Consider the following 15,019-nt stretch of genomic DNA (forward strand, 5'->3'; position numbering starts at 1 on the left):
ACCCATTCCATTGTTCTTCAGAGAGAGCCAGAGAGGCGACGAGTTTTGGGGTTTCTCTCTCAAGAGGAACTGGGCAAGTATTTTTGAAGATGGAAGAATTAGAAAATTAACAAGAAAACAGAGAGACACTTTTGTACGAAAATTTCTGTAATTTATTTGGCTATATGATTATCATGTTCTTTATTCATACATGGAATGAATCTCGATGGATAGTTTCAATTAAGGGCATTGTTCTTTGGTCGAACGGATGATCATTTTGGGCTTCACTGGATTTCTTTTGGAGAATTTTCTGAGGGTTTCATTTTATGTGTGGTTCGTTTTGCAATTTTGACAGTTGCCTCATGGTCATTCTATCAAAATCTGGACAAGAATTTCTGAGGATGGATATCAGTTCTATTCCAGAGAAATCGATCGAGAAGTAAGTAATAATAAGATTCTTGACCAAAAAAATTAGGTCAGTCATATTTTCACGATAAATTTTTTAGCTATATGATGATAAAATGGGTTTCAGACTTTCAGTGGATTTTGTTTTTCGTATTCTCTGAGGATTTTCATCGAATCTCAAAGTGTTTGGATTAAAAAATTGTGTTCTCTCTTGTTTCTATAATTTCATTTTCTTTGCAATAATGTTCTTTGTTGGTTCATTTGGATGAATCTAGTAAGATATTTTCTCGGTTGAATTGATGATCATTTTTGGATCACACTTTAATTATTTCTGTGAAATTTCTCTGGGTTTTCGCTGGATCTTTAATGTGTTTGGTGTTTCCTTTCATTCAATTTATGGCTATTTCAGTAATTGAGTGTACCTTGAGTGATATTGTTCTCTGTTGTTTGTGTAATTCCGTTTGTAATTGCATTGTTTGGTGCATTTGGATGGATCTTGAAGGATTTGTCCTTTACTGTATTTCCAATTATCGTGTGAATTTTATATATGGGCTGAATTCATTGATGGAATTTTTGTTTGGTTTGAATATTGCTAAGTTTTGGGTTCCCTTTTCATTTTATTAGTTACTTCAGCAATTGCATTTTGAGTGTATCATGTTCTCCTTTTTCTTTAATTTTTTTTATCTTTACACATTCTATTTTGGTACAATGGCTTGAATATTGAAGGATTTTTCCTGGGTTCAATTTTTGGTTTGCTAGATTTATTTATCTAAATTCTTTGTGGATTTTGTTGAATCTTTAATAGAATTTGTGCTTTTTGTGTTTGGATTGAACAAGGATAATTGATAAGGTATGGGTTCTCTTTTTTATTTTATGTATGCTTATTTCAACAATTATGTTTCTTATCAAGATAATATTCTCTTCATGTAAGTAATTCTGGTGTCTTTATGATTACATTCTTTTTTGTACATTTGGATGAATATTGAAGGATCTTTTAGTCTATCTTGTTCTTTGGATGTTTAATCTGGGGTTTCACTTGACTTGTTTATGTGAATTCCGTGGGTTGAATTTTTAATATAATTTGTGCTTCTAGTGTTTGGTTTATGTTTCCTTTTTTCATTTTATGTATGTTCTCGTGGCTTTATGATTACATTCTTTTTTGTACATTTTGATTAATATTGAAGGATCTTTAGTTTGTCTTGTTCTTTTTTGATGATCAATCTTGGGTTCACTGGATTTATTTATGTGAATTCTGTGGGTTGAATTTTAATGTAAAAGTGTTTGGTTTGTGGTTCCTTTTTCATTTTATTATGGATGATTATTTTAGAGTAACATGTTCTTAGAGTGAGAGAGAATGTTCTCTTTGTTTTTCCAAATTTGATAGTATTTATCTCTGTAATTTTGAAATTTGGTTTGTGATTTTGGTTGTGCTTTTATTGAATGAGCTTCGACCATTACACATTTCCATTTTATGTATGGTTAATTCATCAATTATGCCTTTAGAATTTTTTAATTTTTAATTTTATTTTTAATCGTTTTGTGAGTTCTTTTTGGGTAATTTCATGGTTAATTGTTTGGTCCAACTGATGATTAGCTTCAAGTGTCAGTGGCATTGAGAAGAGCTTTTTCCTAGTCTGGTTTCTAATATAACTTTCAGCACCCGAATTTCCATATTTCTGGACAGGTTTAATTACAAGCAGCTACTCTATTTTGTCATGATTCAGATGATATTAAGAAATCCGAACTCAGCACTCAACGTGCATGGAAGATTATCTTAGTTTTCATGGTTTTCTGGTTCTATATCATACTACTTCCCTCAATCTCTTCATTGTCAATATTCTAGTATGTGAATATTTCTTAAGAGTTCATTGATTTCACTTTTGCTCTGTGCTCTAAACTCTCTCAATCAGAGGTTGATTTGCTCTTCTAATTTTAAGTGCTACTACGTACCACTTAAAACTTCTTTTCTTTTGCTTGGATATTTTTCCTACAACAATATTTGTTATCTCATAGTTCTGTAATCAACCTGTTAAAGAGGAATTAAACATATGAATTAGATTATTCTTTGGAAGGCCACTGGCAACAAGCAAGGTTAACATTTCTGATGCATAAATATTATTTATGCTAGTGGTGCTCATAAAGAATTCCTTGTGCGCGATGGGAATTGTAGCTCCTTGGAGAGAGATTAGGTATGTAATCTCTAATCTTTTCATATGTCATTTCATGCTTCAAAATTTTTACTATACCTTGTGTGTTCAAGAGCTCAATTAGAGTTCTATAGAAAGTAGCGACACCAAAAATGTCATCAAACTTGGAGCAACTTCTGATACATTTTAATTTGTTTTTATTTCAGTTTTCTTTAACTTGGTAATTTCTTTCATAATCAAAGCATTTTGTAACTCTCATTGGTTAATATGCATAATCAAATAAATGGTTAAGCATGCCTCGTAGTTAAATTTGGCTGGGATTCCTAAAATACTAAGGTTTGGCCCTTAAGGAAGCTTCAATGAGATTGAAACTTGCTTGGGCTTAATCAAGTTCGAGACTCCTTGAGCTTGATTTTCGGTCCTTGGGAAGGATTATACTCAAACAACATTCAAGATTTGCTTGTGCTCCATTCAGCCTTAGGATTCTATAGGCTCAAACAAGGTTGAGAGTCTCTGACACTTGACTACTTAGGAAGAATATGCTAGAACTAACATTCAAGATCCTTGGGAAGGATTATACTCAACCAACATTCAAGATTTGCTTGTGCTCCATTCAGCCTTAGGATTCTATAGGCTCAAACAAGGTTGAGAGTCTCTGACACTTGACTACTTAGGAAGAATATGCTAGAACTAAGTTGAGGGTCACTTGCACTTATATTTGAATAAGTCGAGATTCGCTTTGGCTTGACTCAATAAGATGAAATATTCTTTGACGAGGTCAAGATTTGGGCTCAACTTCCTTAGAAATTAAGTTCAAATGAAGTCGATATCACTAGCCACTTGTATCATCTTGCACCTTGTGATAAATCATGATCGACAAAACTCACTTAGGCTCAACTATGAGGCTGCTTTTAGAGGGGAGTCATTCTTGAATGTGATTATTGGCTGGCTTATGAGACCTTTGGAAATCGATCAGTTATTATTGACTTCTTCAGTCTTCGGTTTAATTTCCTCATATATAAGGTGGTATCCTGCATGCTCCAATGCTATTCGTTGACAATGCTCCGTACCACATTTTGTGTTCTCTATCTTTTATTTATCTCTTAGCATCATTATTGACTTCTTCAGTCATTATTTGCTGGATTTGTTATAATGCGATGCTACTTGCGAAGTGGTATTCTACTTTCTTTTTCAGAAGAAATGAAAAACAATAATCTCGATGTTCCAAGTCATAAATGGGCTGCCCCAAGAAGTAATTGCAGAACACTTTCAGAAAATTCTGAGGAGCTATATGAAGACAGTTGCAAAATCAGTCTCGTAAAACAGAATTCGTTTCTCAAGAAGTCATCAGCTGTTTTCATAATTTACTAATAATGTTATTTGCTAATTAATATTACTAATTCATAAAGTCTGGATTTGTGGAAATTAGTTCAGGAATACTGGCTATAAAGGAGGTAAGTAATCTACTATTAATGTTATTGCTTCTCAATAGCTTGCACTGTCTGGATTTTATGCGCAACAATAAAAAGATGAAAGAGAAAAATCAACACAAGTATTTATGTGGTATGTGGTTCAACGATGAGCCCTACATACGTCCACGAGAGCAAAGCAAAAATAATTTTATTCAGTATGAATAATAGGGTTACAACATTATTATTTATATTAGGGCCCATGAACAAGACTTTAAGGCACGTACAAGAAAATGCTCCTATATCATACCCTCGCACCCCAACCTATTCAGTGTCATTGGCAACTAGACAGTGAATTAAACCCCATGAGGCTGATGCCGTCACTCCGTTCCGTTCGACGCTCTACTCCGACGTCAGCCCATTTGCCTGTGTTCCACTTTATATGAACTACATAAACAATAATTTCTCCACTTATGAACCTCAATTGTGATTGGCTTCGCCCACCTGCGAGTGTGAAAATATAAACTGTATGGGACCTTCTGTCATCCATGTCGCCTACTTAATCTGTATCTACGTTTTCTTGAACTAAAACATCAATCATCATCTCAAACATGATCCCATACTCCATGGACATGCTTTACCTTTCCAACACTTTCTTCAAATAATTTTTCTGGCCCTTCCTATCTTTATTATGTTTGGTGAAGAGAATAATCTCCTCCTTCGAAAATAATCAAAAATGGAAAGTATTCTATTGCAATAATTCTTGCTTAGAAGAACAATTATGTTGTGGCAATTCCACCCAGAAGGTAATGGGGTTTCTATTTCGAAATTTCATATTATTTTATAGGGCTCGAACCTTGATTTCCATGCCTAGAATTTTCGTAACCAGTTTCAAGTCTTTTTATATCAAACTTACTGTCCAACAAAGATTTTAATCTGTCTACCTCATTCATTTTCTTAACAACAATTAGCATGTCATCCACATACACTATCAAGAAAATATATGAACCAACCCGGATTTCAATCTATCTACCTCATTCATGTTCTTAGCAGTAATTAGCATGTCATCCACATATACCATCAAAAAATATATGAACCAATTTAATTATACCATCCACATATACGAGAGTTGAACTTCTTGTAAGTCTCCATACAATATTCTATGTTTCGGACTCCAAGAACCCTCTCGCTGCTCCATGAAAATTTGCTCCTCCATCATGAAGGAAGGCAGTCTTCACATCCAGCTACTCTAACTCCAAATCAAAACTAGCCACCATTGTCAAGGCAATTCTGATCGAAGTGTGTTAATCTATTCCCTTCCTCTGTGAGTATTCTTTTGCTACTAACCAAGCCTTGTATCTTTCTCATTTCTCTTCTGATTCTTTCTTAAAGTACACCTACTTACTTATATATACTTTATCGGTTTCTTCTCCTCTGAAAACTTTACCAAATCCCATGTATCATTATTATGCAGTGACACAATTTCTTCCGTCATAGCCTAATCCTTTCTCTTGACTACAATGGCATCCTAAAAGATCACCATTGCTGGTAATGAGTGCATAAGAAATCGAATCCTCTAATATATACTTCATGGTGTCCTAAAAGTGCGACATGGTCTATCCGTGCAATACTATGATACTACTCCACTTCTGACAAAGAAAAATGTACTTTCTTGATCTCGGATCAAGTTTGGATATCTGATCAGATACATGCATGTAAATCAACTTCATTATCTGTCCAAACTTCCTCTGCAACTCTCCCATCTAGTGCTGCTTGTGGTGATCTGTTTATGACATAACATAGTCTCCATACAAGATTCTCTGTTTCGGGCTCTAAGAACCCTCTCGCTGCTCCATGAAAATTTGCTCCTCCATCATGAAGGAAAGCGGTCTTCACATTCAGCCACTCTAACTCCAAGTCAAAACTAGCCACCATTAATTCAAGGCAATCAATCCTGATCGAAGTGTGTTAATCTATTCCCTTCCTCTGTGAGTATCCATTTGCTACTAACCGAGTCTTGTATCTTTCTCATTCCTCTTCTAACATTGCTTTTTTCTTTCTGTACGTACACCTACTTACTTATATATACTTTATCGGTTTCTTCTCCTCTGAAAACACCACCAAATCCCAAGTATCATTATTAAGCAGTGATTCAATTTCTTCCGTCATAGCCTAATCCTTTCTCTTAACTACAATGGCATCCTGAAAAGATCACTATTGCTGGTAATGAATGTATAAGAAATCGAATCCTCTAATATATACTTCATGGTGTCCTAAAAGTGCGACATGGTCTATTTGTGGCAATACTATGATACTACTCCACTTCTAACAAAAAAAAAATGTACTTTCTTAATTTTGGATAGCTGATCACTAGATACATGCATGTAAATCAACTTCATTACCTGTCCAAACTTCCTCTGCAAATCTCCCATCTACTGCTGCTCGTGGTGATCTGTTTATGACAAAACATCTTGCCCGTTGTACAACTATATGAGAGTTGAACTTGTAGACCCATACAAGATTCTCTATTTTGGGCTATAAGAACCCTCTCGCTGCTCTATGAAAATTTGCTCCTCCGTCATGAAGGAAAGCACTCTTCACATCCAGCCACTCTAACTCCAAATCAAAACTAGCCACTGTTAATTCAAGGCAATCAATCCTGATCGAAGTGTGTTAATCTATTCCCTTTCTCAGTAAGTATCCCTTTGCTACTAACCGAGCCTTGTATCTTTCTCATTCCTCTTCTGACATTGCTTCTTTCTTTCTGTACGTACACCTACTTACTTATACTTCATCGATTTCTTCTTCTCTGAAAACTACACCAAATCGCAATATCACTATTGCTGGTAACGAGTGCATAAGAAATCGAATCCTCTAATATATATTTCATGGTGTCCTGAAAGTGCGACATGGCCTATCTGTGGCAATACTATGTTACTACTCCACTTCTGACAAAAAAAAATGTACTTTCTTAATTTTGGATCAAGTTTGGATATCTGATCACTAGATACATGCATGTAAATCAACTTCATTACCCGTCCAAACTTCCTCTGCAACTCTCCCATCTAGTGCTGCTCGTGGTAATCTGTTTATGACATAACATCTTGCCCGTTGTACAACTGTATGAGAATTGAACTTCTTGTAAGTCTCCATACAAGATTCTCTGTTTCGGGCTATAAGAACCCTCTCTTTGCTACTAACTGAGCCTTGTATCTTTCGCATTCCTCTTCTGACATTGCTTCTTTCTTTCTGTATGTACACCTACATACTTATATATACTTTATCGGTTTCTTCTCCTCTGAAAACTCCACTAAATCCCATGTATCATTATTATGCAGTGACTCAATTTCTCTCGTCGTAGCCTAATCCTTTCTCTTGACTACAATGGCATCCTGAAAATATCACTATTGCTGGTAAAGAGTGCATAAGAAATCGAATCCTCTAATATATACTTCATGGTGTCCTAAAAGTGCGACATGGTCTATCTGTGGCAATACTATGATACTACTCCACTTCTAACAAAAAAAATGTACTTTCTTGATTTTGGATATCTGATCACTAGATACATGCATGTAAATCAACTTCATTACCTGTCCAAATTCCTCTGCAACTCTCCTATCTAGTGCTGCTCGTGGTGATCTGTTTATGACATAACATCTTGCCCGTTGTACAACTGTATGAGAGTTCACTTCTTGTAAGTGTCCATACAAGATTCCCTATTTCGGGCTTCAAGAACCCTCTCGCTGGTCCATGAAAATTTGCTCCTCCATCATGAAGGAAAGCAGTCTTCACATCCAGCTACTCTAACTCCAAATCAAAACTAGCCACAATTGTCAAGGCAATCCTGATCGAAGTGTGTTAATCTATTCCACCGAGCCTTGTATCTTTCTCATTCCTCTTCTGACATTGCTTCTTTCTTTCTGTACACTTACTTATACTTTATCGATTTCTTCTCCTCTGAAAACTCCACCAAATCCCATGTATCATTATTATGCAGTGACTCAATTTTTTTCGTCATAGCCTAATCCTTTCTCTTGACTACAATGGCATCCTGAAAAGATCACTATTGCTTGTAACGAGTGCATAAAAAATCGAATCCTCGAATATATACTTCATGGTGTCCTAAAAGTGCGACATGGTTTATCTGTGGCAATACTATGATACTACTCCACTTCTGATAAAAAAAAGTACTTTCTTGATGCGTAAATCAACTTCGTTACCTGTCCAAACTTCCTCTGCAACTCTCCCATCTAGTGCTGCTCGTGGTGATCTGTTTATGACATAACATCTTGCCCGTTGTACAACTGTATGAGAGTTGAACTTCTTGTAAGTCTCCATACAAGATTCTCTGTTTCGGGCTCCGAGAATCCTCTTGCTGCTCCATGAAAATTTGCTCCTCCATCATGAAGGAAAGCAGTCTTCACATCCAGCTACTCTAACTCCAAATCAAAACTAGCTACCATTGTCAAGGCAATTTCGATCGAAGTGTGTTAAACTATTCCCTTCCTCTGTGAGTATCCATTTGCTACTAATTGAGCCTTGTATCTTTTTCATTCCTCTTATGACAATTCTTTCTTTCCTTACGTACACCTACTTATTTATATATACATTATTGGTTTCTTCTCCTCTGAAAACTCCACCAAATTCCATGTATAATGATGCAGTGACCCAATTTCTTCCGTCATAGTTGGATCCTTTCTCTTGACTACAATGGCATCCTCAATATATGATCTATTGTTGGTAACGAGTGCATAAGAAATTGAATCCTCTAATATACACTTAATGGTGTTCTGAAAGTGCGATATGATCTGTCTGTGGCAACACTATGATACTACTCCACTTCTGACAAAAAAAAAATGTACTTTCTTGATTTTGGATCAAGTTTAGATATCTAATCACTAGATGCATGTAAATCAACTTCATTACCTGTCCAAACTTCCTCTGCAACTCTCCCATCTAGTGCTACTCGTGGTGATTTGTTTATGACATAACATCTTGCCCGTTGTACAACTGTATGAGAGTTGAACTTCTTTACGTCTCCATACAAGATTCTCTGTTTCGGGCTCCAAGAAGCGCTGCTCCATGAAAATTTGCTCCTTCATCATGAAGGAAAGCAGTCTCACATCCAGCTACTCTAACTTCAAATCAAAACTAGCCACCGTTGTCAAGGCAATCCTGATCGAAGGGTGTTAATCTATTCCCCTCCTCTGTGAGTATCCCTTTGCTACTAATCGAGCTTTGTATCTTTCTCATTCCTCTTCTAACATTGCTTCTTTCTTCTCCTCTGAAAAACTCCACCAAATTTCAAGTATCATTATTATGCAGCGACTCAATTTCTTCCATCGTAGCCTAATCCTTTCTCTTGACTACAATGGCATCCTGAAAAGATCACTATTGCTGGTAATGAGTGCATAAGAAATCGAATCCTCTAATACTTCATGGTGTCCTGAAAGTGCGACATGGTCTATCTGTGGCAATACTATGATACTACTCCACTTCTGACCAAGAAAAATGTGCTTTCTTGATTTTGGATCAAGTTTGGATATCTGATATACATGCATGTAAATCAACTTCATTACCTGTCCAAACTTCCTCTACAACTCTCCCATCTAGTGCTGCTCATGGTGATCTGTTTATGACATAACATCTTGCCCATTGTACAACTGTATGAGAGTTGAACTTCTTGTAAGTCTCCATACAAGATTCTCTGTTTCGGGCTCCGAGAACCCTCTCGTTGCTCCATGAAAATTTGCTCCTTCATTATTAACTCCAAATCAAAACTAGCCACCTCAAGGCAATCTTGATCGAAGTGTGTTTATGTATACCCTTCCTCTGTGAGTATCTGATGAGGACATTTATGTTGGACTTTTTCATTTGGGCTTATATTTTGTTTTGTGTATTGGTCCAGGCCTTTTTATTTTCTTTGGGCTTTTATAGTGTTTTAGGCAGGCCCAAGCCCAATCTTTTGTTTGTATATTATATAGAGACATATGCAGCCTTTGTTTGTATTTCTATCTCTGCAGCCTGTTGCATGGCAGATTGGATGGAATGATATGATTTTTGAGTGTTGCAGGCTTTCTCCCCTAGCCATTTCTCTACTGTGTGTTCTGCTTAAGGCATTTCTTTCAACTTTCACAAGTTCTAGATTATTAACCTATGCTACACCAACTTGCCTAGAGCTAAACTTGGGGAAACATTTTAGATGTTCAGTCGTCTGCCTGCAATCCATAGCTTGTGCCATATCCAGTTTCATCCTATTCAAAATGACAAACCCAAATTCGTTGCTGCAGAACCCAGTCACCACCTCCACCTTCTCTGCTTCTGTTCCTGACCACCACCTTTTTCCTTGAACTACTCAATACGCAAGAAACCCATACAACCAACCATACAGCTGACTCACAGTAACACCATTGACCCAAAATAAACCAAAGCTCGATTCTTCCAAATATCAACAGATCCAGCCCATAACTCCAAGCACGTCCTAGCTCGCCGTCGCTCATTTATTCAAATCAACCTCCGACAAGAACTGCATACCCACGACTGACGGCAGCAACCACAACGGCCAGTACCATCTCCTAAATTGAAACAACCACCCGAAATTACAGCAACCAAAAATTGAGCCAGCTTCTTTTCGAAATCGGACCACTCACGACAACCCGGAGCCACCAACTACCCTCACAGTACCGTCGCCCGTCACAGCCAAGATTAAAGCCTAGCAGAGACAGCGACCCAGAAATCACATCGGCTGTTGCTATTGGGCGACCCATGACGTTATTTGGGCTCTGTTTTAGTATTTTAGGTCGAGCTTTAGTGTGTTGGGCTCAATTTTGTGAAATGGGCTAAGTTATTGTTTTATTGTTCTGATTTTGTAAGTTAAAAAAAGTTGTTCTGATTTTGTAAGTTTAAAAAAAAAAAAAAAAAGGAAAAGAAAAGAAAAGAAAAGAAAAGCGAAAAAAATAATTTATATTTTCTAACATTGTTTTGCAGGTACTTCTTTTCCTGTTGATCTACCCAGTTACGTCAGCGAACAAAAAGGAAAGTTACTATTTTTATCTATATTTGGTCTATATTACTGTTAATTTAAAATCGCATCAATTAGTTTTCTGTTCTGCCATTACATTACTTTACCTGAAATTACATGATTGAACCCTTGTTAAACCCCACTTTTATCCTACTTATTTTACGTGATTAGATTTTGACTAGTAATTTGACCCTCGCTTTGTGATTTTACATCTATCAGTAGTATTAACTTGCCATATTTGGACTTACTTAATCCCAAACCTTTAGTTTAAATGCTCAAGTTGCTATTTTTCGTTACTTGCACTTGTTGTTCATTGATCTCTCCATCGCACCACCCCCATGGGGATGGTTTACAGGGTTCATAACTACTCCTCTTACTACAGGACGCTTACCTACCCCAACTTTTCTGGTTCGCAAGTCATATAGCTGGTATTACATTTGCGTAGTGGTTGTCTAATCACACCTAGTTCTAGTACATTCACCATCCCCTCACAGTTTGATGCACTCACTAGACAATTAGCTCAACTTGTCATTAGCCAGCAACATTTACAGACTCAAATTGCGGCTGTTCAAATCGAGATGGCTGCTACTCGTGAAGAGAGTAGAGACGCTACTAGGTTGGACAATTTTGAACAAACCCCTCGTTCGACTGACGCTGATAACTCTGAAGCGTCCCATAATGTACCCTATTATCATCGACAAAGTGGTCAACATCATCCTCGACGTGATCAAAGGAATAGAGATCAGGGCCATGATTGAGAACGAGGTCATGGCCGTCGAATCATTCTCCTCCACGCCATGATGAGCGTTACTTCAGAAACATCAAGTTAGACGCTCATACTTTCGATGGTTGCTTAGATCCTAGAGTTTTTACTCAGTGGATTAGAGACATGGATCGTTTCTTAGCATGGTATGGAGTCCTAGAGGATCGACGTGTCCAGTTTGTCAGTTTGAAATTAACTGGCACGCTCTTCTGGAAAAGTGTTGAGGATCTCCTTGAGAGGCGTCACGCACCTCCAAGTTAGACGCTCATACTTTCGATGGTTGCTTAGATCCTAGATTTTTTACTCAGTGGATTAGAGACATGGATCGTTTCTTAGCATGGTATGGAGTCCTAGAGGATCGACGTGTCCAGTTTGCCAGTCTGAAATTAACTGGCACCACCCAACTCTTCTGGAAAAGTGTTGAGGATCTCCTTGAGAGGCGTCGTGCACCTCCAGTTGGAAGTTGGAAGGAAATGAAGCATCACCACATTCAAGAGAAATATTTGCCCCAATCTTACAGGGTCAACTTGTTGGACCAATGGAATACCATTACACAGGGAAATCGACCAGTGACTAAATATGTTACTCAATTTGATGAATTTCGAATGCGATATCATGTCGTTGAGGATGAGGTAATGACTTTGAATAGGTTTATGGAAGGCGTGTTGAAAATCGTCCTTCTGTCTCATCCGTGCCGCCTCCGCCTATTAAGATCCTAGGGCCTCCCCCGTCTAATGTCCCCCCTGTGTTGGAAAATAAGGGGTAAAGCTCCCGAAATTCCAAAAACTTCTTCTCGCATGCAGTGCTTCAATTGTAAAGGCTTTGATCATATCGCATCTAGATGTCCTAGTCGAGCTTTAGTCATTGAGGAACGAAAAGATGTAGAAGGTGAGTCATTAGAAGATCAAGTCTATGAACTTAAGTTTAAAGAGTTTGACGATTTGGATGTTATTGATGATACCTTGTTAGGTTGTATCTAAACCTTCCCTATAGATCTAGATTCTGTGACCTCTGTCCCCGACACCTCGCGGCTAAATGTTGTACGTTGTACCCTCACTCACCCTAAAGATGCTGGCGACTCATACCATTTTTCACACTTATATCAAGATCAATAACAAGGGTTGTAAAATTATTGTGGATGGTGGTACCTGCATTAATGCAGTTTCTGTGGCTACGGTGTCCCGTCTTGGATTACAACCAGTCTCGTCTTGGATTATAGTGTCTCTTGTCAACACTTCTTCTATTGCCGTAAATGAGCGTTGTTTGATTCCTATCCAGTTTCTTGGATATAAAAATAATATATGGTGCGACGTCATTCCCATGGACGTCGGGCACGTCATTCTTGGTCTACCCTGATTGTTCGATTTAGATGTCACTATCTATAGTCGATCAAATTCATGTTCCTTTGTGTTCAACGGGAAGAAGATTCACCTTAATCCTTTACCGTCAAAACTTGTTGACTCACAACAGACCAAGAAAATTGTGGAACTGAAAGGGTTACATATGATTAGCCCTACAGAATTTGAACGTACACTCAAAGAGGATTCTGTTGTGTTTGCCGTGATCGTCATGGAAGTTCCATCGGAATCTCCAATATTGACCCCTGATTGAGGTCCAATCAGTTCTTCAAGAGTTTTGGATGTCTTTCCTGAAGACCTCCCTGATCTATTGCCCCCTTTACGGGACATTCAACATGCTTATAGATCTTATCCCTGGATTGTCTCTTCCAAATTTACCTCATGCTGAGCTTCAAAGGCAAGTAGAGGAGCTCCTTCGCAAAGGATTTATTCGTGAGAGTCTAAGTCCTTGTGCGGTTCCCGCTCTTTTGACTCCTAAGGAAGATAGTTCTTGGAGAATGTGTGTTGATAGTCGTGCCATCATGACCAACCGGTCATGCCTTTTGGGCTAGTACTTTTATGAGAGTAATGACACAAGCTTTGCGACCATTCATAGGTAAATTCCTCGTTGTCCACTTTGATGACATTCTCGTGTACTACTAACTAGGGAACAACATAGAGATCATCTCACACATGTTTGTTCTACCCTTCGCGCCACAAGCCTGTATGCTAATGTGAAGAAATGTTCTTTCTTCACAGATAAAGTTGTATTTCTAGGTTTTATTGTCTCCATGACAGGAGTGTCTGCTAACCTTGCAAAGTTTCAGGCCATTGTTGGTTGGCAGGCCCAAGACCATGACGTTCGAAGTTTTCATGGTTTAGTTACCTTTTATCGTCGTTTCATTAAAGGGTAAAAGCATGATCATGGCTCCTATTACGGAGTGTATGAAAAGAGGAATTTTATTGGTCGCACGAAGCGGCCAAAGCATTTAAGTTGGTTAAGAGGCGAATAACAGAAGCTCTAGTCATGCGACTTCCTGATTTTTCCAAAGTTTTTGAAGTAGAATGTGATGCCTCTGGAGTAGGGATAGGTAGAGTTTTGAGCCAAGAGCCACCCTATTGCTTATTTCAGTGAGAAATTAAATGATGCGAAACGACGGTACTTGACATATGACAAGGAGTTGTATGCAGTCGTACAAGCTTTACGCTATTGGCGTCATTACTTGTTGCCCCAAGAATTTGTTCTTTATTCGGACCATGAGGCACTTCGCTACCTTAATTCCCAAAAGAGGTTGAATGCTAGGCATGGTCGTTAGATCGAGTATTTGCAGGTCTACTCTTTTGTTTTGAAGCATAAAAAGGGCAGTGAAAATCAAGCAGGGGATGCTTTAAGTCGCCGCATTTCACTTTTAACCAATATGAGTGTCAAGGTCATAGGTTTTGAACGACTCAAAGAAGATTATGAGTCATGTCCCGATTTCAAGGACATTTTCCTTGCATTGATATTAGGTTTTCGTCTAGAGGATGGTTATTTAAGTCCAATAAATTGTGCATCCCTCGGACTTCAGTACGAGACTCTATAGTTTGGGAAAGTCACGCGGGAGGCCTGGCTGGGCATTTTGGACGTGATAAGACAATCGAAGAGGTTGAACGTCAATTTTATTGGCCTCGTTTGAAAACAGATGTAGCTTCTTGTCAGTTGACCAAACAGAAGAGACAAAACATAGGTCTTTAGATACCTCTTCCCGTCCCTAGTTGTCCTTGGCAAGACGCTAGTATGGATTTTGTACTAAGACTTCCATGTACTCCAAAGAAACATGATTCTATTTTTGTTATAGTGGATCGTTTCTCGAAAATGACCCACTTTATCCCTTGCAGCAAGACTTCAGATGCGTCTAAGGTTGCTAGGCTGTATTTTACTGAGATTGTTAAATTGTATGGCCTTCCTAAGACCATTG

The 15,019-nt window shown here is 37.9% G+C and overlaps 1 protein-coding gene across 1 annotated transcript; it reads left to right on the forward strand.

The window, feature by feature from the left end:
* The first annotated feature begins 13,363 nt into the window (after nt 1-13,363).
* LOC111388532 lies at nt 13,364-14,644 on the forward strand. Its single transcript, XM_023013267.1, has 4 exons — nt 13,364-13,614; nt 13,729-13,898; nt 14,015-14,142; nt 14,414-14,644. The coding sequence occupies exons 1-4, from the start codon at nt 13,364-13,366 to the stop codon at nt 14,642-14,644; spliced, it is 780 nt and encodes a 259-aa protein (XP_022869035.1).
* Nucleotides 14,645-15,019: the final 375 nt, after the last annotated feature.

The sequence above is a fragment of the Olea europaea genome, unplaced genomic scaffold (genome assembly GCF_002742605.1).
Source record: "Olea europaea var. sylvestris unplaced genomic scaffold, O_europaea_v1 scaffold505, whole genome shotgun sequence".
Classification (NCBI taxonomy): Eukaryota; Viridiplantae; Streptophyta; class Magnoliopsida; order Lamiales; family Oleaceae; genus Olea; species Olea europaea.

Excerpts from the sequence above, each read along its gene's own strand:
- LOC111388532 (XM_023013267.1), top strand. The coding sequence starts at position 13,364 with ATGTCTTTCCTGAAGACCTCCCTGATCTATTGCCCCCTTTACGGGACA. Across the intron at positions 13,899-14,014 it reads AAAGTTTCAGGCCATTGTTG|AGGAATTTTATTGGTCGCAC; the intron begins GTTGGCAGGCCC and ends GTGTATGAAAAG. Across the intron at positions 14,143-14,413 it reads TAGAATGTGATGCCTCTGGA|CATAAAAAGGGCAGTGAAAA; the intron begins GTAGGGATAGGT and ends TTTGTTTTGAAG.